The 26,584-nt window shown below is 44.7% G+C and overlaps 1 protein-coding gene across 2 annotated transcripts in view; it reads left to right on the top strand.

Annotated features, from left to right (window-relative positions):
- The window catches only part of KLHL4 (kelch like family member 4), a 44,921-nt gene that overhangs the window by 16,683 nt on the left and 1,654 nt on the right, over positions 1 to 26,584 (top strand). The window contains exons 2-10 of one of the 2 annotated variants that reach the window (XM_053373747.1): positions 8,020 to 8,196; positions 9,279 to 9,415; positions 9,660 to 9,856; positions 13,858 to 14,070; positions 15,679 to 15,865; positions 18,940 to 19,164; positions 22,539 to 22,701; positions 23,323 to 23,535; positions 25,601 to 25,772. In XM_053373747.1, the coding sequence (XP_053229722.1) occupies positions 8,020 to 8,196; positions 9,279 to 9,415; positions 9,660 to 9,856; positions 13,858 to 14,070; positions 15,679 to 15,865; positions 18,940 to 19,164; positions 22,539 to 22,701; positions 23,323 to 23,535; positions 25,601 to 25,772 (1,684 nt within the window). The remainder of the gene's footprint in view (positions 1 to 8,019; positions 8,197 to 9,278; positions 9,416 to 9,659; positions 9,857 to 13,857; positions 14,071 to 15,678; positions 15,866 to 18,939; positions 19,165 to 22,538; positions 22,702 to 23,322; positions 23,536 to 25,600; positions 25,773 to 26,584) is intronic. The other variant, XM_053373748.1, reaches the window with a different exon arrangement.

Raw genomic sequence — 26,584 nt, 5'->3', positions numbered from 1 at the left:
AAAAAACACGCAATTGAAAACACAGTTTATAGTTTAAAACAGTTCAGAACAACAACACATGCATGCATTCAATCAGTTCAAAACAGCACAACAGAGATATTGACTGGGATCAAGATGCCAATTTAGGAAGTTTGTTGAAAGAGGAACTTAACCTGGAGCTGGAGTTCCTTCGCCGCTTAACCCCAGAAACCCTTTTCAGATCTCATGTATGGCACATGTATAGTAAAAGTCACGAAGGGGCAGTATTTTTCCTTTGTTTTTGCCCTTGTCTAGCTGGGGATTTGCTCCATGCTATGATAAAGATATTTCCCCTGTCATCTTTCCTGAACAGCTTTTGGTAGATTTCTCTCTTTCCACTCCCCCTCTCCCCCGTTCCAGTTGACAATCCTCTCCTCTAACCCCCTCTTGCTTTTCTGTCTTTTGACACCAAGTATAATCTTCTGCGTCATCGGAACAACAGTGTGAAAGGTATCATCAGGACAGCAGCTCAGTTTCCCAAAGATGCTGTTTCTACGGAAACGCATGTTTCTAATTATGGTGGGTCTTTCTGACAGCTTATGCAAAACTCTACATTACTTTAGAGGGGAGCTTCATGGCACACATGCTCCCAGCACCTATTAATTTAACATTCTCTGGCTCTTAGGTGCTCAGTTACTTGGAAGGGGGAAGAAGGTAGAGATGTTCATCCAGTTCACGTTTTAATGGAAGCTCCCTTTTGGAATTCACATGTCTCTGAATTTTGTATGCATTTTCACAGCCAAAAATTGGGCACACAAAAAGTGTCTATTAAGGTAAAAGTGTGCTCAATAGATTAATCAACTAAAGTTTTCGCTTTCGTGGAGGCACATTCTCACCAGTATGACTGTGAGCTAAAAGCAGTCTTGCTTATTTCCCCCCTTAGGCTACTTTTAGGCTATTTTTGTTACGATAAATTATTAGGTAATGAAAAATAACATGCTACACAACGACCTTTCCTTCTAACAAATCTTGGTAGTTTTTATCTATGAGAAAGTATGTGTAGAGAAGTTTTCCATGAGAAAATCTGTATAAAGTTTTCCCTCTCCCCAAATACTAGAACGTGTGGAATGTCTTGCCGTAAGATATGGTGATGATCACAAGCTTAGATAACTTTAGAAGGGAATTGGGCAGATTCATAAAGGACAATTCCTTTATTGGAATCTTCCAGTTTAGAGTCAGTATGACCCTATATACCAGTTACTGGTATACTTTGGCAGAAGGCAATTGCATTCAAGCCCTTCTTGTGGGAAAGGATTTTTCTGAGCATTCTGAGTGGGAAATGAAAAATGCAAGAAACCAATTTGGGGAAAAAATCATTTCCTAATGCAAACTGCCACTTTTCTAGTCCTCATCATATCATCTATTTGGGAAGTCATTTTACTGCAGTCACTGATACCTAAGTCAAATATGAAAATGTATAAGCAATTTCAAAATAAATAAGATTAATTGGAAAAGCAATTATTATAGAGCGGCAGAGTGAACAATTACCGAATCTAGCATAATTAGACTCGCTGTACACAACCACTACAAATAAATTAGGTCCATCGGTGCCAGCTCCTCTCTAAAGGATTTGTGTAGTGGCTCCCCAGTTACCATAATTCTTCTGCATTTTGTAGCCTTTGGACTTGGACAACTAATCAAGCCATAATTGGCTATTTACCTGACAAGCTGAAATGATTATTAGTATTGCAGAGCGAGGCTCATGCTTTATTACCACGTACGTGAAGGCGCATCTTCTGGGATGTTTGGGTGCATAATGAGAGTATTATTTATTAGGTCACAGTTGCCAAATGGTTTCTAATGCTTCATAGGAGTATGAATATGGAACTATATTAATAAGGTTATTGGGAAAATACATAAAGTTTAAACCAGGGAGCACTGTGTTTTATTAGACAGAGACGCTCTTGGTGTGAAACAAAGCTGTAACTTAAAGCCTCTGGAAATTTACCTCACACATGCTAAGCTCATTGCCCTTTCAGCTTCTTCTCAGGGCCTTTGTCTGCCTGGTTATCCAAGCCTGTTGGAACAGGGCATGAAGGCAAGGATAATGCCTCTCTCTGTCATTGTTTCCAGGCCCTTGTTATTCAGTGTCTTATAGCCTGGGAGGGTGTTACAAGAGTGTGCATGCTTCCTGCCTGCTCAACCTATACTATCGTCATCTTACCTGTGAGTCTTGGAAGACATGCTCCCTTGCCTTGCAGGCTTTTCCCCCACCTGGCCTGGGAGGGCAGGGCCCTGACTGACTCCAGCTACAAAAGTTGAGGGAGCTCAGAGAGACCAGATACCATCATGGCTGCAGATGCATACCTAGGGTCCCTTGAACTCTTGACAAGGGGCCATATGGCTCCCCTCCCCCCTAAAATCACTTTACCACAATAACCACATTAGAAATCATTTTATGTGGCCCAAGTACTCGAAGAATCCTGAGTATGGGAAAGGTGAGGAGGAAGGGTGGAAAAATTCACATGCCTTGTGTTTGATATCACCACAACAGTGGACTGACTCCAGCTTCAGAAGCTGAGGCTACTGATGAGGCCAGAGACCACCTTGGCTCCAAGTCCTGGAAGACTTACTCCCTGCCTTACAGGCCTTTTCCACCTGGCCTGGCCTGGGAGGGCAGGGCTCTGACTGACTCTGACTACAGGGGATGAACAGACTTTTGGGCTGTGATATTGTTTGGAGGTTTTTGTTGGGGGTTATTGTTGCTGTTACTGATTTTTTTTTGTAGCTTTAGTTATAAATTGTATTATGATTTATGTCAAAATTGATTGTATAATGTGTTCAATTTATTGTTTATGACTACGTATGTTATAGGACACGGGTAGAGCTGTGGGTTAAACCACAAAGCCTAGGACTTGCCGATCAGAAGGTCGGCAGTTCGAATCCCCGCGACGGGGTGAGCTCCTGTTGCTCGGTCTCTGCTCCTCCCAACCTAGCAGTTCGAAAGCACGTCAAAGTGCAAGTAGATAAATAGGTACTGCTCCGGCAGGAAGGTAAACGGTGTTTCCGTGTGCTGCTCTGGTTCTCCAGAAGCGGCTTAGTCATGCTGGCCACATGACCTGGAAGCTGTACGCCAGCTCCCTTGGCCAATAAAGCGAGATGAGCGCCGCAACCCCAGAGTTGGTCATGACTGGACCTAATGGTCAAGGATCCCTTTACCTTTTTACTTACGTTACACTTATTATTCTGTAGTTTTTTCATGTTGTAAGCTGCCTTGAGCATAGGTTTATTTGTGGATAAAACGATGATGTATGTATGTTTGTATGTAATTTCCTCATGATCATGTATTAGAAAAAGGCAACACCAATCTCCAGTAATCTTTCTTTAGAAGGAAGCACTTGGGGAAAATGGGAGCAGAAAAGAATCAGTAAATCACACACTCAATAATCTGTGGGCTTGAGCTATAGGACACAGCTATGACACCACTCTGACTCCTTGAATGAGAGATCTAATGCCCTGGCATGGAATTGAAAATTGGGAGAAAGTAGTGACATGTTTTATTGAGTTGGGAAAGGTAATCATAAGTCACTAGCTGGAAAGAAGCAGCATAGGTATAGATCTTCAAGAGAGCGATGATGGTTTTTAGGGGGTCTGTCATTGCTTTGGACAAATGCTGCTTATGTGAATGTTCTTTCTCCTCTGCTCAGTCTGTGTATTTGTACATGAATGACTCTCCCCATGCTGATAAACTCCAGTTGGGCTGCTGCAATGTATTTTACACAGAGCTGCCCTTGAAGATGCTGCAGAAACTAGAATGCAGCTGCTAGAAATCTGACTTGGACTTCCCATTGGGAATATATCTTGCCAATTTTGAAGTTTTACCATTGATTGCCAGCAACTGCCAAGCCCAGATCACACTGCAGGTGTTTGCCTGCCAAGCCACTCATAGTGGGAAGCACTCACATGCTTAAAGACACTCCTGCTCCTGTATCAGCTCACCTGTATACTGTGGTCATCTGTTGCTATTCTTCTTCAGGTGTTTGCATTGTCAGAGTTGAGACAAGTGGCGACCAGGCAGGAGGCTGTTTTTGGCCGTAGCCCTGCACCTGTGGAACTCTTTTTTTTTTAGGGAACCTAATGTGAAATTTACCATGTTATCTTTTAAGTGCTGGGTCTTTTAAGGTACTTTCATAAAGTCTGCCTGCTGCTGCTACTACCAATATTTTATGCTACTTGATATGTTACTGTCACTTGCTGCATTTATTTTAATATGTTGCACGCTGTCTAGGGATGAACGGTGGAGGTGCAAATTCTCAAATGAAAAATAAATAGCTAGATAAATAAATAAATAAATAAATAATAATAGAAACATAAACCAACAAAAACAGCACACTCTTCAGCAGTGAGATTTTGAGAGAGTTCAAGTGGATCAGAAGCTGCCTTAAGCCAAGTCAGACCATTGGCTAGCCTGATAGAGACATTTTGGAAAGTGATTCCCCTGAATATAGTGCACTTTGTATACTATTTTCATGAACATGTGCATTTTATAATGCATGTTTTACCCTAGTGCATGCATTTCTGTACACATTTCTTGACTGGAGAACTGCACTGCAAAATTCAGAGGAGCACAAATTTCAAAGTATAGCTCTGTTTCAGTTCGTATGTTGTTTCAGAAACTGCATGTTAGATATGTCTGCCTTTAAATGTGCTCTGGATGGAATTTGCCCTCCACCTCTAGCTTTAACAGATATAGGTCTTAATGTGTCTTCCATTTTGAGTGTGTGATGGCAAAGAGGTGGATGTTTAATCACTGGGCCTTCATGGTAGCTAAAAAGCTACACACTGTAATGCTGCTTGTTCTGTAAGTCTCCTGATAGTCTTACTGCCTCATAAATACAAACAAGTTCCCTGTTTTCTGAACCACATAAATACTCAACAAGAGAGCTGGGAGCAGGAAAATGGCTCATTTTAATCCCAAACTCATAAAAACAACCCAGTGGTGATAAATGAAAATGATTCTCCAGACCTAACATCATATAAGTTTCCATTAATGTTACATGAGTTTCCCATTATATTGGAGACACATCAATATCACCCGCAGAAGACATTTTCACAAGCATCAGAAATGTGTTTCTTTGGGTTCCCCCGCCCCTTCAAAAAGGAAGATGCAACCCATTCCTATCTGATGATACAATTCACTGAGACAGTTAAAACAAACATGTCTGCATCCCATCTCTTTGCTGTATGTGCAATCAGGAATGTGGGCAGAGCACTCCAATGAGGCAGGGAGAGGGAGAAACTGAGGTGGAAAAACTGCTTTTTCCTATGCCCTGGTGACTTCTAATGTGTGTGTAAGAGGGGGGATGGGGGAAGAATTAGATTCCGTCTGCATTTAAAGTTTGCGTGCTTCCAAAGTTTGCAGTGCAGTTTTCCATATACTAGGGTGGAGGGTGCATAAAAATGCATATATTCATGAAAATAGCATACAAAAACGCATTATTAGAGAGCATTGCTTTACAAAAAGGTATATAGCAGGCAAAATTTTCATTCAGATATATGTATATTAGGAGACATTCCTGTTATTATGCTGATGAATTTTCACAGAGACTTGGTTTTTAGTTTTTAAATGGCAAACAGTTGTGGAAATATGAAGAACTAAATTTAGGATTGGGAAGATGAGAAACAGAGACAGCCAGCTTGATGGTTGAGTGGAGATTTAAATTCTGGTATCCTAGGAACTGTTATGATAGTTTGTAAGGTGGCGGCGGCCACCTTTCTTCAATTGGACTTCCATGCCCGTTTATCATGCTAAATTCTTTTCGTTCCATTGCTCCTAACACAATTTCGTTGGGTTCAGGATAATGTCTGCAGCAGTTGTGGAAGTTCTTTTCTTGCAGTTTAGGGGCCTTGCTATTTAGGGTTGTGACATGCATGGGGTGCTCAGCACACAGAGAAGACTTTCTACTGCTGACATTATCATGAGCATCATAATGGCAAAAGTGGGGCCAGAAGCAACAGGATGACTTGGGGGGGGGTATTAAATGCACAGTCATAAGCCTCATTTTCCACATTTCCCATCTACATGAGGGTCAAGGCTTGCTGAATTTGGGTCCTATTGAAAACATTTGGATAGGTGAGTCATACCTTCCCAATGTCTATGATCTCAGTTACAAAACTGTGAGATGATGATAAATAGATAGATAGATAGATAGATGATAAATATCTGAAAACAGTGGCAAGCCACATAGTGGGAACAGTAAGGACATAGGAATCTACCTTATATCATATCAGGTGATTGGGCCTGAGTATTGTTTGCATCGACTAGCTGTGGGCTCTTCAGGGTTTCAGACAGGGAACGTTCCTCAGCTCTTCCAGGAGATGCTGGGAATTGTCCTTGGGAACTTCTGAATGCCAAACAGATGCTGTTCTACTAAACTATGGCTCCTCCCCTAAAAATAAAGCAAGGTCCCAGTCCTCATGATTCCGAATAAAAGGCTAAAATAAATAGGAGCACAGAAAGCTGCTACTGGTCTACTTATCTCAGTATTGCAGACAGTGACAGGCAGGGGGTCTCCAGGGTTTCAGAGGGTGGATGTTCCCAGCCCTACCTAGGGATGCTTGGGATTGAACCTAGAACCTTCTTCATGCAAAGCAGCCACACTGCCATTGAGCTACAGCCCTCTCCAAACAAGAGAATAAGCTGGCTGTTTAAACCAAGCCCCAAACCATGCTGTAAAGGTTATGCTGCCAGGCAGAGTGTAGCGAGGCTGCTGATCAGAAGCTTCAAAAGAAACTCATCAGCTGGAGTGGGATCTTCATTTTTTACTCCCCCACCCCTATTTTTGAAACAATTGCACCAACAGGATTAAAGAGGCCACCTTCAGGACATTTCTGTCCTCCACGGTAATTCTGGTGCTAGCGCATCGCTGTCTTCTGCCCGAAATGCAATGCCAGCAATTCGTTGCGCTATTTACCTAATAGTTCCAATTTTTGAGCTCAGTCTCCCATATTTATCTTCTAATGCAGCAGCCGGCTCGGCGCCTCCATTTGAAATGTATGGGCATTCCGTTGGATATAATGAGTTTCCGTCAAAAGCTCTGTTAGTGGCTGGCACTGGGGATAACTCATTTTGATGGAAAATAGGAAAAGAGAGTGGAAGAGGGAGTCGCGCATTCTCAGTCAACTAGAGCAAATCCTTAAGGCTATGTACAGACTATGATTTCTGTGCTGCACCTGCACTCCCCCCGCCCCTCTGCCCAGCCACATTGCTACTGCAGCACTCAGTAACTTTACAGGTGCACAACGTAGTGGGAATGCAGGTGGGGCAAGCCTGTTCAGTCCAGTCCCCTCTTACTGGAGCCACTCCTAGCCTGGTGCAAGTTAATGGCACATTGAAATTGACTAGAACAGCCTCAAACTGCTTCTGGTCTAGTCAATTTCACACTAAAAGATAAAAATCCCTCTAAGTAAGAACATGTTCTTGAATGTAGACTTCCCATTGGCATCTAGCTGGCCTCTCTGGGAATAAATGCTGGGCCTTTGGTTTGATCCAACAGGGCTCTTAAATAAATAAAATAAATAGGATGCCATAAAAGCTATTTGATGGTGGCAGCATACACTGTTAGACACTGTGGTAGCCCATGAAGGATAGAATTCCCTCTCCACAGAAGGACATCTGGCGTTTTCGTCATATAGCTTCCACTTCCCTGACCTCTCAACAGCTAAAGTGTGCCAAGAAGGGTCAGGGTGGAGGTGTTGATTAGCAATCACACAGGTTGGCTTGAGGTATGCTGAAGGAGCATGTACCCTGATTGGCTCCGTACCTCTGAGGTAGTTCCCCCCTGTATGTTTAGCTGAATGTGTCCTCAAAATATACAAGGCCTGAAGTAAGAAAGACAAAACGTTTCTGTTTCCCTCTCCCCAAATTATATATACCGTTTTTGTTCAGTTTCCTCAGTAAAGCATAATTAGGATTTCTTTTCTCTTTGAACTCTGTGTTGTTTAAGTGACTTTGCTAACAGCTATTACTGCATAACAGTGACCTCATTTTTTCTCCAAAAGGCTATCAATAAGCAGCTGCTCCTCTCCTATGGGAGGGAACAACAACAGATCAGATGAATGCTTTCATTCTGCAAACCATGCAGAGCAGACATTCCGCAAGATGGAGAATTATCTCCAGCAGAAGCAACTATGTGATGTTCTTCTCATTGCTGGAGAGCATAGGATTCCTGCCCACAGGTAAAGATTTTGACCTGCTATAGGTGCCCAGCCTCCCTGACTGCCCTGCTTCTTCTAATATACACATTTTTAAACGGCCTCAGCCCAGTATACCTGAAGGAGTGTCTCCACCCCCATTGTTCAGCCTGGACATTGAGGTCCAGCTCCAAGGGCCTTCTGGCAGTTTCCTCACAGTGAGAAGCCATGTTACAAGGAAACCAGGTAGAGGGCCTTCTCGGTAGTGGCACCTGCCCTGTGGAACGCCCTCCCACCAGATGTCAAAGAGAAAAACAACTACCAGACTTTTAGAAGACATCTGAAGGCAGCCCTGTTTAGGGAAGCTTTTCATGTTTAATAGACTATTGTATTTTAATATTCTGTTGGAAGCCGCCCAGAGTGGCTGGGGAAACCCAGCCAGATGGGCGAGGTATAAATAATAAATTAATAATAATAATAATAATATTTTTTCTGTGCAATTTTGTCTAATATGCACACTTTTGCAGAACAATTTCCCCTAATATAATGCTTTTTTGAATGCTGTTTTCCACTACATATGCAGTTATATGCACACTATTTAACCCAGTATATGGATTTTTTGTACACATTTTGTGGCTTGAGAACTACTTTACAAGATTCAGAGAGGTGCAAATTTCAAAGGATAGCTGTGTTTCAGTCTGCACATTGTTTCAGAAAGTTCAAATTAGGTAAGTTCACCCTTAAATGCAAACTGAATTGAATTTCTCCCCTATTCACACCTGGGTGTAAGTTCCCCTGAAAACAATGATACTTCCTTCTAAGTAGACGTGCAGAGACTTGCACTGTCAGTGTATCAAGCCGGTGAAGGGGGATTTAATTTGCCCAGGGATGAGAAACAGCTCTCCAAGAGAATATTAAATTACTTAATCACCTTATTCTCTTCACTGCACAGATGTGTGACATTCTAGTCATAGGCGAAAATAAAATAAAATATGTTATTCCATGTGCACACAATGCATCATTTAGAGCAACCCAGGCAAAAAGCAAAACAAAACCAACGCAGCGAGGAAGGTTGATGCTTCCATCAAGATAAAGAGCTGACACAGATCCTTCCCTTCCCTTCCCAGGTTGGTTCTGAGTGCTGTGTCTGACTATTTTGCTGCAATGTTTACCAACGATGTCCGTGAAGCAAAACAGGAAGAAATCAAAATGGAAGGAGTGGACCCCGATGCACTGAAAGACCTTGTGCACTATGCATACACAGGTAATCTCCCTGCCAACTCTCTTATGCACAGCAGTTTCCAAATCAACAAACTGTATTATGCTCTTTCACACAAACAGTTGTGCGTATTTGGAGGCAGCTTGTGCCTGTGCTCATCGTGTTGTGCGAACAAGTCTAATATCTTGCGCAGTCACAATAACACTTTCTTTGAGTTTCCCCCACAAAAAAAGAACAATCCATTTTCATGCACCTCCCCCCCCCCCTCTGAAAATTTTAAACCACACAGGTGTCTTGGAACTCAAAGAAGAAACAATTGAAAGCTTGCTGGCCGCTGCTTGCCTTCTCCAGCTTTCACAAGTCATTGAAGTCTGCTGCAACTTTCTCGTGAAGCAGCTCCATCCATCAAACTGTTTAGGGATTCGGTCCTTCGGAGATGCTCAGGGGTGCACAGAACTCCTGCGGGTGGCGCACGTCTACACCATGGTGAGGTCAAAGGAACAAGTTTCCTGGAACTAACTGCTGGGAGGTTAAAGCTAGAGAGGAACTGGCAAGTTGTTGTGGTGGCAAATGACTACAACAAGATTAAATGCCCAAGAAATCTGTACGGGGCACCATCAAGGTAGAACTTTGCAGCACATATCCAGGGCCCAGCTCAGCAGAATGAGTGACATGGCCTGTAAGCTGAGCAAGGCTGGCTCACCACTTTTTAAAGTATGTAAAATAGTATACAGTAGTACCTCTGGTTGTGAACGGGATCCGTTCCGGAGGCTCATTCGCAGCCTGAAAAGAGCGCAACCTGGAGCGCTGTATCTGCGCAGGTGCGTGGCACGATTTGGCGCTTGTGTGCATACGCAAAGCACGATTTAGCACTTCTGCGCATGCTTGAGCGGTGAAACCCGGAAGTAACCCTTTCTGGTACTTCCGGGTCGCTGTGGGACACAACCTGAAAATGTGCAACCTGAAGCGTCCGTAACATGAGGTATGACTGTACATTTGCAATCTAAAAAGAGCTACCCTCCCATGTGAGAAAACGAAGAAGCAAACACTCAATTCCCCCTGGCTCCAATTTGAAATGAGAGGAAGGGCCAAAGCTCATCTACTTTGCCTGCAAGAGTTCCCGGTTCATTTCCCAACTTTTCCACGTGGGGCTGAAATCTTAGAGAGCTGATGCTAAGCAGCCACCAGATGGACTGTTTGTATCTGACTTTGTATAAGGCAGCTTCCAATATTCCTAAATCATCCAACCTCACAACAGGTAATCATTATGTAGGCCTTGTGCTCAATCCCAACCCAACTGCCCCAAAGATCAACATAATGCAGTGGAATGAGGTGGTGAAAAAGTGGAATAGTCCAGAGGTGCCAAAATGGACCCTGCCATTTCAATCAGCAAGCGCTAGGGGAATACATGTCCCTGATGTGTCTGATGCCTATTTGAAGGGAGGGTTGAAGGAATCTTTACAAAATAGCTTCTTCTCCCTCCCCCGTATGCTTCCTAAGAGGTACAGTCCACTCTTCCATCACGCTCACTGCATTTGCATACCCGCCAAGTGTCCTGGAAAAAAATGGGAAATCCTGTTTTTTCGTGCAAGACCACAGTTGCCGTTTTGGGTGCCATGATCTTGCGAGCTTTTGCACAACGCTCACACTGGGAAAAAAGCATTTTGGTTGGGGCTGCAATCCTGTGCGGCATCCCAAAATGTGTGTGTGAGATCGCACCCTGAAAAAGTGGTTTTTTCAAGGTGAGATTCCGACGCGGTTCACGTGACTCGCCCGGGAGCACATCCAGGAAGATGCACACCCCAGTTTTTGATCTGAAAAAGTTTGCTGTTATGCATTTGTAGCTCCCTAGGTCTCATCAGAACTGGCATGTCCTCAGGTCATGATGGAAAACTGGGAACAAGAGCCCATCTGCCTGACTCAATTTAATCTGAAGAGGTTTTTTTAATTTGCGACTGAGCTAATCGATTAGATGCACCGATTAAAACCATTCAAGCCTCTTCACTTCTACATTTCATCTTTTTTCAAAGAGCAAAAGGATGCCTTTCCCCCTCTCTCCTGTTTCAAGATGATAGGGCAAACGAAGGCTAGAATCCTCTTTCAACTGTCAATAAAGACAGCGGTTCCCCAAAGAGCACATTAGCTGTGGGTGGGGTTTGATGCCTTTGGTGGCAAGGAAAACACAGTGGTGCTTTTCAGAAAGGGAGCAAATGACTGGGTGTGATCGGGAGCTGGAACAAGCGGATATGTGAAAAATATCTATAATCTGAGGAGCAGAGAAGAGCCTATACACTGTTGCCCATACCCCAGTGATTCAAAGCAGAGGAAGGAACAATTGAGACATGAGGTGAGAAAGAGGAAGCCTGCTGTGAAATAAAATCTAGGTATAAATATTACAGAGGGGAAAAGTTAAGAGAACCTCTTCAAATGCACAAAGAGCAACAATTCCTGTGTCTGAATGTGAAATGAAAGTGATGTGAGGCTGGGCACAAGCTCAACCCAAGTTGCTGTTTGATTCAAAAGCAGCTTAAATCCCTGTGAAGCAAAATAAGAGAATTTCCATGGTTTTTGAAGCCACCAAGATGAGTTAAACTGGAGCATACACACTGCTGCTGAATTTTTATGACCAATGGTGGTGGTATTAAGGTGTGCAAGGCACTGGCTGTATAGACTTCTGGATGCTTACCCTAGATCAGGCTTCCTCAACCTTGGCCCTCCAGATGTTTTGAGACTATAATTCCCACCATCCCTGACCACTGGTCCTGCTGGCTAGGGATCATGGGAGTTGTAGGCCAAAAACATCTGGAGGGCTGAGGTTGAGGAAGCCTGCTCTAGATACACCAGGAATTAAGTGAATGCTGGGCCTTTAGGGCAAATGGAGAAATGCCCCACCAACCTCGGTCTGCCCTCAGCCACTCCCCACTTATTTCCCTACTTCCCTATTTCCCAGGGAGTGGCACAGACTGCTGGATCTCCCCTCCTTAGTTTCAGTGCCTCCCTAGCAGGGAGGAGGAAAATGGGGGCAGAGAAAGAATTAGTTGTCTCTGTTGTTGGCGATGGTTCTACCTACTATCTTCCACCCTACCAGGCCCAATGGGCAAACACTGCTATGATTCCATCTAGCTCATCATTGTCAACAGGCATGAGAATGAGGAGAGTGACTCCCAGCAATAAACACTCAATGGATATATGAAGCAGCCTCTAAAAAGTCATGTGAGAAAAAATCATCATTATTTTAGCTTTGTTGTTACTGATGTGAACTATTAACAGTCTCCTATCTGGGAAACTTGCTTCGACAAGCAAGAAACTGTTTACAGTCATACCTCATGTTACGGATGCTTCAGGTTGCGTGTTTTCGGGTTGCGGACTGCGGGAAACCTGGAAGTACCAGAACGGATTACTTCCGGGTTTCGCTGCTTGCGCATGTACAGAAGCGCCAAATCGCGGTGGCGCCTGCGCAGATGCGGTGCTTCAGGATGCGAATGCTGCGGGCTGCGGACATGCCTCTGTCATGGATTATGTCTGCAACCTGAGGTTCCACTGTACTATAAACAGCTTGTGGTATTTCTTAAGCTCAAAGCATCTGAGTAGGGATTAATTCTGCATAGTTTTTAATCAGTTCATATAACTGATTAATGAAATGCTGCACTCCTACTTTATCCTAGAAATGTTAGCAAAAATATTGCATCCAGAGCTCAGAACTCCAGCTGAAGCATATTTCTCTAGAGACTTGGTTGGGGTCAGGCAAGGATGGTATGGAGTGAGGAGTTATCTCTTTATTGTCAAAAGTACCCTTATAAGTTAGGCAAAGACAGCCCTGTGTCTCTCAACTCCTCCTAGGTGTGCACCCGATGAGGCATTTGCCACAACAGAGAGGCCTTGTCCCAATCTCATCTTAAGTATCTTCCCCACTAGAGTTGCAGGCAAGTAGGTGAAGACTCCACCTGCATATAATCTGCTTCTGCTCCTCCCACTTCAGTCCTCTTCTGGTCCTGGGAGAGAGTGGAGTAGGAGAGGTGAGGGCAGGTGGTGGTGGTGAGGAAGCCCTTGACTCTATGTCAGCTGGACCTCTCTCTCCCTCCTCCTGCATCTGCACCTGTTCTTCACCCTCCAATCCTGTATCTTCTCCTGCCTCTGACTCTCAGTCTCTTGGCTGTTACAGACTCCCTCAGAGCACTGACCCCTTCTTCCAAGTCAGTCTCCAACCCTCCTTCTCCCAACGCCCATGCTTCAGTATCCAGCCACCACTCCCCAGCGTCCAGCCAGGCCCTGACACTAGAGTTAGAAGAAAGAAAAGTAGGCTACTTGAAATTGCAATACTATCCTCTCTGAGCCTCTAGGCTCATATGGGATAAATGGCAGTGTGAATGAAATTCTTGGGAGTTGGGCTAGATGATGTTCAGTGTCTACAATTCTAAGATTCTATGAATGAACAAATATGTAAAATGCAGATGCCATGCTAAGTTATGTTTTACTCCCTTCATTAGGAACACTTCACTGAGGTAATAAAGAACCAGGAATTTCTCTTGCTGCCTGCTGGTGAAATTGCTAAGCTCCTGTCAAGTGATGACATCAATGTCCCAGATGAAGAATCCATATTCAAGGCATTGATGTTGTGGGTTCGGCATGACTTGCAACCCAGGCAGCGGGAGCTCGGAATGCTTCTCTCCTACATCCGATTGCCTTTGCTGTCCCCACAGGTAGGCCTCTGGATAGAATTTGATTTCTTTGAGTCCTTATGCACACTGACCTGATCCACACCTCCAGAGTAAATGTGCGGCTTGAAATCATTATCCTGCTGATTTTGTGCTTCCCTAGATTTTGTGATACAGTTTTCAGCTCCAAACCTCCTGTTGTTATGACTGTTATTAATTTTTATTTTGTTTAACTTATTTTGAACCTACTCTTTATTGGTCACACAATCCTGGAGCGAGCAATCACATTTCAAATAATATTTCATTGAAATGCACCTAATGTGAAAATCAAACCCTACACTAGCAACTAGGACTAAGTGATTCAGATGACACTGAAATGTGAAGCCTACCTAATCTGCATTTTCTGAAATAACGTGTGAACTGAAACACAACCATATTTGAAATTCAGACTTGCATGAATTTTGCAATGAAGGTCTCCAGCCAAGTAATGTGCAAAAATTCATATACTCACGTATATTTCAAATGCATATATATAGAGATTATTTTTATTAAAAAATGCACTGTATTAGGGGAAATTGCTTTGCAAAATGTAACGATGGGGGCAGGATGTAGAAAAGTATAAAAATGTGTATACTGGAATACATTTTCAATAAAATGTTGATGAATCCTTCACAATCTGATGTAGAAATGTGGATAAAAACTGAAGCTGACATATTTGTTATATCAGCCAAATGAGGGCACCATTCTAACAAAAGAGTTGGGTGAATAGCCATGTTTTTACCTTTGGTATGGCTTGCACCGAGTAAAAACCTTCCACTAGCAATTAGTTCAGTTTAATGTTTGAAGGCCCCCTCCCCAAGGATGACTATGGGACTGTATTCCTTTCATTAGAAGACAATAGGGATATGTCAGCAATCTTGGCACTTAGGTTGGAGCCAAAGCTGGAGGCACCAGAGAGCAGAAGCTGGCCAGGTCTGGTGGTAAATCATATGGCACCTCCCATTGGAGACCAGGCTGTGCTTGTGTGAGAAACTGTGAGTGCAATTGTTTCCTATAATTCCCCCATCCAGACATCCCAGTAGTATCATAGGATCATCAGACCATGGGGAAGTGCTTTGGTAATGCAATGATGAGGTCAAATTCTGGGGATAAGAGATGGGAGACAATCTTCCAAGCTATGACAAGAAGGTTGAGGATGATAGGGAGTGGGATTTGGTTGTAGGAAGCTTGACAGCAGTTCCCCAAGCCAGGAGTCAGCATGGTTAGGCATCTACTGGAGTTCATGCACCAGCAGGGAAGTTCACGGCTGACCTGCCAACTTCATTCCCCAAAATTGCAGTTGAATTTCAATATTTTGTTTAGTCTTGTGTGTGCAAACTAATATGCATAGAAGCCCATGCAACCTGAATCCTGGGTCCTGTTGGCCCACTTGCCAACCCTCTCCTCCCTTAGCCAACTCCAGGTGTGGAAGAGGAGGAGGATCAGTAGCAGCAACACCAGCCGTGAGGAGGATTTCCAATGGCTGTCTCAGGGTCCCCACTAATTATTATGATGCCTTGTGGCCCATAACATCTGGAGAAAGACTTGGCTGATATATCTAGAAATGACCTTTTGATTACATCAATATGAACACCAAGACTTTGTATGTCTCAGCTATTAGCAGATCTGGAAAACAGCCCCATGTTCACTGATGACCTTGAGTGCCAGAAACTTCTCATGGAAGCAATGAAGTATCACCTGCTACCAGAAAGGAGGTCTATGATGCAGAGTCCTCGTACTAAGCCTAGGAAGTCCACCGTGGGCTCTCTCTATGCTGTGGGGGGTATGGATGCCACCAAAGGTAAACTGACAAAGTGACCTCTGGCCTATGAAAACTTAGTTCACAATAAATGTAGTTAGCATGTAAGGATGTAAGGATGGGGTAGCCAACATGATATTCTCCTGATGTTTTGGACTACAACTCCCACTATCCCTAATCATTTATTATGCTGACTGGAGATGATGACAGTTATAGCCCAAAACATCTGGCAGGTACCCACTGGCTACTCCTGATACAAAGCCAGGATAGGGAATCTGGGTCTCTCCAGATGTTGGACTCCAACCATCATTGGAGATTATTGATGAGGATGAGCACAACTGTGGCAACAGTTTAGATGAACTACAGAAGATTGATATTAGCAAGCTGTGCTCTGACTACTAGATCGCTCAGTCCACAATTCCTTTGCCTTTTGAGAGGCTACCAGGCACTGCCTATACAATTCCAAGTACATTTTCACATCACAGGCAACATGGGATGGTGAAAAGAGTACTGGGCTTGGAATAGGGAGCTCAATTCAGACTAGGATGGGCAGATGCAAAAGAGGACAGGGCCCCTGTATTTAAATAGTTGTGTAGGAAAGGGAATTTTAGGAAGGGTAGTGACCTCTTCTACACAACTACGAGAGAAGCCCTGCCCTCTTGCATCTTCTTTCACCAGCTTCAGCTAGGAAGACAGCTATGCCCATTCCTGGATCAGGATAGCTTGACCACAGTTGTCCACACAAAGTTGGATTACTGCAATGTGCTCTATATGGGACTACCCTTGAAGTGGCTCCGCAGGCTACAGCTGGTGCAAAACCTGGTGACTAGGTTGCTTGTGAGGGCAAACTACCGCTGGCAAACTGCTACTGGGTCAGGTTCAAGGTGTTGTTACTATCATAAAAGACCCTCTACAACTGAGGACCAGGTGACTTGAGAGACCAGCTTATCCATTATATACTCAGCAGGCCACTGTGGTCTGTGGGGGAGCTTCTCCTTCAGGTTTCAAAGATACTCTGTAGAACATCACTCCTATTGAGATATAACAGTTGACCACTATCTGCACTTTGGGAAACAGCTGAAGACATTTTTGTTTCCCAGCTGGAAGTATGCTTATTTTGTATTTTATTGCATTTTGTACACTGCCTTGAGACATAATGTGTGTGGAACGCCCATAATTTAATATAATCGCCATCACCACCAACCACCCCACCTTAATTAGAAGGCAACATCCTGTGTTTACTAATCTACCTTCACATTATTATTACTATTGATTTATTAATATCCTTATAAACAACTGTCTCAAAGCAATTTACACCAAATATATTTTAAAACAGATAAAAATACAAAAACATACAAAGTAGACACTCATGGTAAAGGCCCATTCATCGTAATGGGAAAGTCCATCAGAGCAAGATGGTCTTAAATTGCTTCTGGAAAGTGCAGATAGCTGGCACCTGTTGCATCTTGACAAGAATGATGCTCCACAGAACTGGGTAGCTACACTAAAAGCCCTGCCCCAAATTACACCTTGCAACTCTTGGCATTGCCAAGCTATGACCCTGTGCCCCCCCACCAGGTATTGCTTATTCTGCATACAGTATTTTGAATCCTCAACAGGGAATGCAGGTGTAAGCTCTGGAAGATAAGGCAATTCACCTATAAACCAAAGCCTATCCGATTCCATCTGCCACTTTAAAAGTGCCACACTTTTTTTTTAAAAAAAGGGAACGAATAGGTTTATATTCCGCTGCTACCTGCAGAAACTTTAACCTTACCCCCACAGCATACAACCCACAGAAAAGCAATTATTCAAAGAGATTGTAGTGTTACTTGCTACTGCAGAAATTGCTAGCAAGATTGGATGTTTGAACTAATTTCAAACACGCTCTCTTGCCACCATATTACATTTCGTTATATGGAATGAATATTAACATTATTCAGATACAGTTGCTCACACCACTCCCAAGGTAAAAAAGGGAAAAAAGCAGCACAGCACTTTAGATCCTCAGGATGAAGGGGAGAAAATGGTTTGGATTGCATTGTGTTTCCTGTGCAATCATAATGGACACATAGGAGATTGAAGCTGAAGTCCGAGCCTTAAGATCTTTGCTTTAGTGGCTGACCTTTAGAATTGAATGGACAGGAGTGGAATGAATTAGAATTAATTGGAATTTCACAGTTGAAAATAGCAACACTGGTTGCCTCGCTTCAGAAAGGATATTGTAGAGCTGGAAAAGGTTCAGAAAAGGGCAACCGAAACCATCAAGGGATTGGTGCAACTTCCCTCTGAGGAAAGGTTACAACTTCTGGGGCATTTTAGTTTAGAGAAAAGGCAGGTAAGAGATGAAATTATAGAAGTCGGTAAAATTATGGATGTCAGGGAAAGTGGACAGAGTAAAGTTTTTTGTCCCTTTCTCGTGACCCCAGAATTCAGGGACACTCAATGAAGCTGAATGTTGGAAGACAAAAGAAAATACTTCTTTATACTGTTAAACAATAGAATTGCCACCAACTTGGGTGGATTTAAAAGAGAAATTCAGGAGGATAAGACTATTAGTGCCTACTAGTTGTGATGGCTGCTGTTCTCAGGCCCTGCTTGTGGGCTACACATAGACATCTGGTTGGTATGATCCTGCTCTCTCTCTCTTTTTTTATCCCTTTACAAAAAGATTAAAAAACACCATGCACCACTAAGTCTGTCAATATATCCCTAGCTACAAGGTACGAGTCTTGGGTGTTTACCACTCTACTTTTCCAGCCTATTTCTGCATGCATGTAGTTCATTTTCCACACTCTGTTACTTGTCACTGATATACATGACCACACCATAATTTTAGAATTTTGACCAGTTCCTATCCTTGAAGCTACCTCTAAAAAAACTTCTTAACCAAATATTTAATGGTGCCTTGCACTTCCATGTATTTCAAGCACAAATACTTTCCATGTATTTTATGTACAAATTCTCAAGATATCTCAGTTATATAAGTGGTTAAAATTGGCTGCTCATTATCTCCAAACAGTGTCAGCGATATCACTGAATGTTCATGAATATTCCATTGCCACCACTATTCTGTAAGATTCTCCTTCAAATTCACTATTCATATATTTCAACAGGCACTACCACCATTGAGAAATATGACTTGAGGACAAACAGCTGGATCCAAATTGGAACCATGAATGGAAGGCGGCTACAGTTCGGGGTTGCTGTGATTGACAACAAGCTGTACATTGTAGGAGGAAGAGATGGCCTGAAAACATCCAATACAGTCGAATGTTTCAATCCAGTAACCAAAGCCTGGACTGTGATGCCCCCAATGTCAACCCACAGGCATGGTTTAGGTAAGAGCACTTGCAAAATTATCTTCTACTTAAACTGACAATGACAGTTTGTCACACATTAAACATGCACTTGCCGTGCAATGATTCTCTGGACCTCTAACTGAGAACAAGTCTACACATACCTTGAGAACAGGTCTACATATTCCTAGCCATCCCTTGACATTAGATGCATGTGTGAATGGACCAATGTGATTCACTGATCACAGTAAGAGCTTTCCTATCATAGTACAAACACAACAATTTGGATCCAACGTTGGTGGAAGTCAGAACTAGGTGTGTTACTGGGCTTTCCCAGCCCTCCTCTTCACTGCAGTTATTAAAAAGAGAATGTTTTGAGTACACACACAGAGTTAAAAATGTGATGGAATGCACTGTATGAAACAGACATGGGCCAATTGAAGACCATTCCACCCATCCCTACTCCATAGCCATGAAGCTTCACAGGCTGTTCGCAGCCCCAGAGATTCCTTGTCCTATATTGTTGCATGAATTTCGGTGTTGTGCTTTGTTGTGTGATTGTTATTCCAGTTATCCACCATATGGCTCTACTGGGTGGATGGCGGGGTGTAGGTGAGGAACACAAATACATAATTAAACAGATGTGTCTCTACATGTGTCTCTACCACCCAGCACACCGGCAGCCACCCTGTCAGACCTGCTGGAGGTGGTGGCAGGCTGGGCCTTGGAGTCCCCAAGCCAACTGGTTTTGGGAGACTTCAACGTCCATGCCGATGCCGCTCCCTCCTCACAGGCTCTGGACCTAGTGACTTCCATGGCAACACTAGGGCTCTCCCAGTTTGTTTGGGGCCCCACTCATCAAGCAGGCCACACGGTGGATCTGATCTTTGGGGCTGGCATAGATGTGATCATGCTCCCCGCTGTGGAAGTGCCATGGTCTGATCACTACGCTCTGAAAGCCAAGATTGACTTCCCGCTCCTCCCCTGCTTGGGTGGCGAACCTATTTGGGCTCGTCCGCGAAAACTGATGGATCCTGATAGATTCCGACAAGCCTTGCGGGACCCTGCTCCTCCTGGCGACTCATTAGATGACCTTGTTGAGGACTGGAATAACCGGCTCTTGGCAGCCATTGATGAGATCGCGCCTAAGCGCCCTCTGCGACCCCGTCGAAACCGGGCCCCTTGGTTTACTGAGGAGCTCCGGAAAATGGAGCGGGATCTCAGACGGCTAGAGCGAGTATGGCGACGGACTCGTGACGGAGCCTCAAGAACATCTTATAGGACGCTTATGAAAGCCTATGAGATGGCTATGAAAGCTGCTAAGAAATCTTACTTTGCAGCTTCCATTGCATCCGCTAGCTCTTGCCCGGCACAACTTTTTAGAATAATTAGATCAATAACGTCCTTAGGAGGACAACCAAATTTAAGCACGAATTCGACCCACAGCTGTGAGGCATTCGCGAGCTTTTTTGCAGAGAAAGTCCTGTTGCTCCGCCGTGACCTCCCTGCCAATTTAGATACAGTGACTGAACTGGAGGCCCCTCGACTGACTTCAGGTCCAGTGTTGGACCATTTCGATCGAATACTCCCTGCTGATGTGGATAGATTCCGCCAAGTTGGTAGGCCCACCACCTGCCTCCTTGATCCGTGCCCGTCTTGGCTGATTAGGGAGTTTCCAGATGTTGCGCGGACCCCCCTGGTTGAAATTATCAATTTGTCCTTTGACACGGGGACATTCCCAGGGGAACTGAAGGAAGCAGTGGTATGTCCACTCTTAAAGAAAACTTCATTAGATCCCTTAGACCTATCCAATTATCGCTCAGTTTCAAATCTTCCATATCTGGGTAAGGTAATTGAGAGAGCAGTTGCTGAACAGCTTGGTAGGTTTCTGGAGGAAACATCGGCTTTAGATCTATTTCAGTCCGGTTTCCGTCCTGGTTTTGGGACCGAGACGGCTCTGGTTGCCCTAGCAGACGATCTCCGTAGACAACTGGATTGAGGCGGGTCAGGACTGGTGATCCTTTTAGATTTGTCAGCAGCCTTTGACATGGTCGATCATGATCTTCTGGACCACCGCCTCGCAGACGTGGGGATACAGGGCATAGCCCGTAACTGGTTGTGTTCTTCTATCTCTGATTGGGGACAGAGGGTGGCACTAGGGAGGGAGATGTCGTCGCGCCACTCCTTGGTGTGTAGAGTGCCGCAGGGCGCAATCCTCTCCCCAATGCTTTTTAACATCTTTATGCGCCCCCTTGCCCAGATTATCCGGAGCTTTGGGCTGGGTTGTCACCAATATGCTGATGACACTCAGCTCTATCTGCTGATGGATGGCCACACCAACTCGGCGCCGAACACACTGACCAGATGCTTGGAAGCTGTGGCTGGATGGTTTCGTGGGAGCCGATTGAAACTAAATCCTTCAAAGACAGAGGTCCTATGGCTAGGTCGGGATGGCATGGGGATGAGGGACCAACTCCCTTCTCTTGCGGGGGCCCAACTAGTGCCATTGCCTTCCGTTAAGAGTTTGGGTGCAATCCTTGACGCCTTCCTTTCCATGGAGGCGCAAGTTACAGCAACAGCCAACGCGACATTTTTCCACCTTCGCCGCATCAAGCAGTTGGTCCCTTACCTTTCCCGCCCCGACCTGGCCACAGTGATCCATGCAACGGTCATCTCCAGGCTTGACTACTGTAATTCGCTCTACGCGGGGCTGCCCTTGAAGCTGTCCCAGAAACTCCAGCGGGTGCAGAATGCTGCAGCGAGGCTTCTCACGGGGTCTCTGCCATGGGAGCATATTCACCCAGTGCTTTTCAAGCTGCACTGGCTCCCTGTGGAGTACAGGATCAGATTTAAGGTGCTGCTTTTGACCTTTAAAGCCCTTCACGGCCTAGGACCCTCGTACCTACGGGGCCGCCTCTCCCGGTATGCCCCACGGAGAGCCTCAAGGTCAATAAATAGCAACACCCTAGTGGTCCCGGGCCCTAAGGAAGTTAGATTGGCTTCAACCAGAGCCAGGGCCCTTTCAACTCTGGCTCCGGTCTGGTGGAACGCTCTGCCTCATGAGACCAGGGCCCTGCAGGATCTGATTTCTTTCCGCAGGGCCTGTAAGACAGAGTTGTTCTGCCTGGCCTTTGGCTTGGAGCCAATTTGATTCCCTCCCTCCCTCTCTTTCTTTTTTCTTTTCCTTCTCCTCCTGCGATGAGGCTACATTTTAATATTTTAATGTTTCAATATTTTAATGTTGTATTTTTAATTTTGTTTTTAAGTTGTAATCATTCATCTTGTTTTTATTATTGCTTGTAAGCCGCTCTGAGCCCAGCCTTGGCTGGGGAGGGCGGGGTATAAATAAAAATTCTTCTTCTTATTATTACATTAATATCTACTACTTTCCTCCCAACTCTGATTTTCATCCAAAGGTGTAGCAATGCTTGAAGGGCCAATGTATGCGGTGGGAGGCCACGATGGATGGAGTTACCTCAACACGGTGGAAAGATGGGACCCTCAGGCCCGGCAGTGGAATTACGTCGCAAGCATGGCAACACCAAGGAGCACTGTGGGGGTTGCAGCACTGAACAGCAAGTATGTACAACACTCACAGATAACCTCAGTTGATTAGACCATGGGGCTGATAATGCCAAAGTTTGATCCCTGTATGGGATAGCTGCATTGTAGGGGGTCGAACAAGATGATCCTCAGTGTCTCTTTCAGCCATAGCTGTCAACATTCCCTTTTTTTGCGGGAAATTCCCTTATTCCAGCGACGTTTCCCGCTGCTTCCCGCTGCTATCTCGGATTGTTAGATATCCCGTAGACTGTCGCCGGGACAGGTGAGGCTGCTGATCCCTTATTTTTGAGGCTGCTGATCCCTTATTTTCAAATGTGAAAGTTTACAGCTATGCTTCCAACTCTACTATGATTCTATGATCAACCCTGAAGAGACACTGCCAGTCAGTGTAGACCAGAGATGGAGAACCTTTGGCCTTTTGGATGTTGTTGTACTGCATCCCCCCTCCCCAATCACCCTTAAGTATTGGCCATGCTGGCAACACCTGATAGGGGTTCAACAACATCTGGAGGGCCACATATTCTACATCCTTGTTGCAGAGCAAGATGAACCGATGGCATGCTTCCTATGTCCTTCATTCAAAATGTGGGCAGTTAGATAAGATGCCTTCATGTCTTGCTTGTCCTGCTGTTATAGGTTGTATGCTGTTGGTGGGCGAGACGGTAGCTCCTGCCTGAAGTCCATGGAGTGCTTTGACCCCCACACAAACAAGTGGAGCATGTGCGCATCCATGTCAAAGCGGCGTGGAGGGGTTGGTGTTGCAACCTACAATGGGTTTCTCTATGCCGTGGGCGGCCATGATGCTCCTGCTTCAAATCACTGTTCTCGGCTTTCTGACTGCGTAGAAAGGTAGGGGCGTTTTTTAAAATTGTTACTGCATGTATATAAACCTCCTTTTCTTCAAGGAGGTCAAGGTGACATACAATATTCCCCAACTCCAACCTTATGAGGTAGTTCAGGATGAGAGAAGTTGACTGGCCCAATGTCACCCCAGTGAGGTTCATGCCCAGGTGGGGGTCTGGTCACCGTCTCAGGCTGTAACCATTATGCCACACCACATAAAGGAATTAAATGATGGAAATATTCCTTTGTGTGTGAAACAGATGTTTTAGGTATAAACAACATGCTGGATTTATCAGGTATTCGCCAGAGAAAGTAATTTAGAGAATTAACAAAATCAGGGATGCAGTTGGAGGGCCTCCCAAAGAATGAAAGTTAAAATTAGGGAAGTGGTCATACTGTACCTGTGTGCCGCTTCGTAAATTGATAGAGGTGCGGAACTTTCTGGAAGCCACATATGTGGGCAGCACGATCAGGGCCGTCTTAAGCATATCTGGCGCCCCCCCCCTTTCCCAGAGTTGCCAACCTTTTTCCAAGCCTCTGCGGGCATCGCTCTCCACCTGTGGATGCTTGGGAAGGAAGCTGCATGCCCACCAGCCATATAGTTGGTGGGGTGCAGCTTCCATCCTACACCTCTGCAGGGATCGCTCTCCTCCTGCGGAGGCTTGGGAGGCAGGCTGCATGCCCGCCAGCCATATGGTTGATGGGGCACAGCTGGCAGCTGTGCAGGGAAAGGGGAGGCTGCTGGCAAAGCCGTGCAGCTCCCCCAGTGCAGCTCCCCCACTCACTGGGGTGCCCCTGAGAGGCCAGCGCCCTGGTGCAATGCGCCAATAAACCCAATAGGAAAGACGGCTCTGAGGACCATAAGCAACAATGCATATAAAATCGACATTTATACAGTAGGCTAGGTCCTACACACATGCACACACTCTTCTTTATTTTCCTTCCATGGTAGCGAGAAACATGATCCGTATTCGAGGACATATTCAAGGCAGGCAAAAACACTCAAGGAGGATGCAAAACAGAGTCAGTGGCAGATAGGGGAGAAGTCCTGAGGCCCAGGCAGAGAGGCTTGGAGGTCTGAATTTGGGCCTGAGGTTCCCCACCCCTGATTTATCTGAAGCAAATGCTGCTTCTCTTAATTCCAAATGTATTCTGTATGCACACTTTCCAACTAACAATGAATGGTAGCTTTGATTTATTAAACTGCAAAAGGCTTCTATACTAAGAATCCATCAATTTCTTCAAAAGGCAGCTTGCTGATAATCTAAAATTCCTTAAAGCGTGCACGGACTAAAACATTTCTATGAATTATTATAGCCATCCAGAAAATAGTAATAATAATAATAACAATAAATGCTTGGCTTTTTCTTGAGACATTTGCTAGATGTCCTCTAAATGGAAAGGGAATAAAGAATGGGTGATTGGCTGTCACTGTTGCTGCTGCATGCTTCAACTCAGTGATTTTATATTGTGACTAAGAAGAAAGGACTAGATGATAAGTCAAGAGTGCCATCTTGTGGCTGAAGGAAGCATGATTATATTTCTTACTTCCTCATGGCTCAATATGGAGTCTTGAGAACCTTTACCAGCTCAGATTTGGGGGACCGGGTGTGGGGGAAGTTTTCCCAAAGCAGTGTCACTCCTGCCTGTTAATCTGGATGCCTTTGTTTTCTCTTTGATTACTCTTTGCTGCTGGCCCCAATGGCCCCAATGCCATCGATTCCTTCCTCCCCAGATGGCTTGCTTTCCCTGCCCTCACTCTGATTATTCTACCCTGAAGCCAAATCAGAGTGAGGGCACAAGTGGGATGTGACATGTCCTGTCTAGAGAGGAAGAAACAAAAGGAACTTTGCAGGGGTGGGGAGGGGGGAAGAGAAAGTAGCATGTAGTATAAGAGATGAGGATGAATGCTACTGGGTATATAATTCACCCTCTTCAATTTCCCATGCCCAAATCACCAAAATGGCCCCATCCAATGGGGCGCTGCAGCTGAAGGAGGCATTTAAGCTTAGTTATTTTATTTACTTATCTATTCTACTAATAACTGCAAAGATCTACATAAATACTCTAGGTATGATCCGAAAACAGACACTTGGACCACTGTAGCACCTTTGAGCGTACCCCGTGATGCTGTTGGGATCTGTCCTCTTGGAGACAGGTTGTACGCAGTGGGTGGTTACGATGGACAAACCTACCTGGATACGGTGGAATCTTATGATGCACAAAACAATGAATGGATAGAGGTAATTTGCTTGTTATTGCATTTATATCCTGCTTTCCCTCCAAGTAGCTCAAGCTGCTTTACATGGTTCTCCTAACCTCCCCTTTTTGTTCTCACACCAACCCTGTGGGATAAATGGTGGTGGCTGGCCTAAGGTCACCTGAGGAGCTTCATGGCTGAGTGAGTCTAGCCTGCTAACAGCTACACTACACAACACCATCTTGCCTATTGCCACTAACCAAGAAATGCCCACCTGTCTCTATTGCTCTTCCAGATGTACCAACCCCAGCTGCTCCAGGGTCTCCCTTTCCCTCAAATGTTTACACCCATTATCCCTGGCTGCCCCTTCTGCTTAAGCCTGACTCCCAAGACATCTCAAGTGCAATTATTCTGTAAAGCCTCTGGTACAAGTCCTTACTCTGCACAGAAACTGAACTTTAGTGTGTGTAACTGTATTTCTCCCATATTAGTTACTTTGCCCAAGTCTTCCTCCCCCCTCTTGTCAAAGTTTACATTGTAAGGGTCTTGGGGCAGGGATCTACCTTTTTGTCTATGTTACTCTGTAAGGCAATTAATAGATAAGCAGCAGTTTTTAAGCAGAGGTTGGATGGCCATCTTTCAGGGATTCCCCAAAAAGTACCCCTCCTTTAACACCCCATACACCCCAACAATAGCCCTAGCAATAGCAATATACAGTGGTACCTCTAGTTGTGGACACAATCTGTTCCGGGGTGCCGTTTGCACCCCAAAAAGTCCGCAACTCGAGTGGCGCTTCTGTGCAAGCACGGAGCACGATAGAGCAGTTCTGCGCATGTGCAAAGCGTGCAGAATGCT

Source organism: Podarcis raffonei, chromosome Z (genome assembly GCF_027172205.1).
Source record: "Podarcis raffonei isolate rPodRaf1 chromosome Z, rPodRaf1.pri, whole genome shotgun sequence".
Classification (NCBI taxonomy): Eukaryota; Metazoa; Chordata; class Lepidosauria; order Squamata; family Lacertidae; genus Podarcis; species Podarcis raffonei.
The sequence above is the reverse complement of the archived record's forward strand: the minus strand, read 5'-3'. Positions and strand labels throughout refer to the sequence as shown.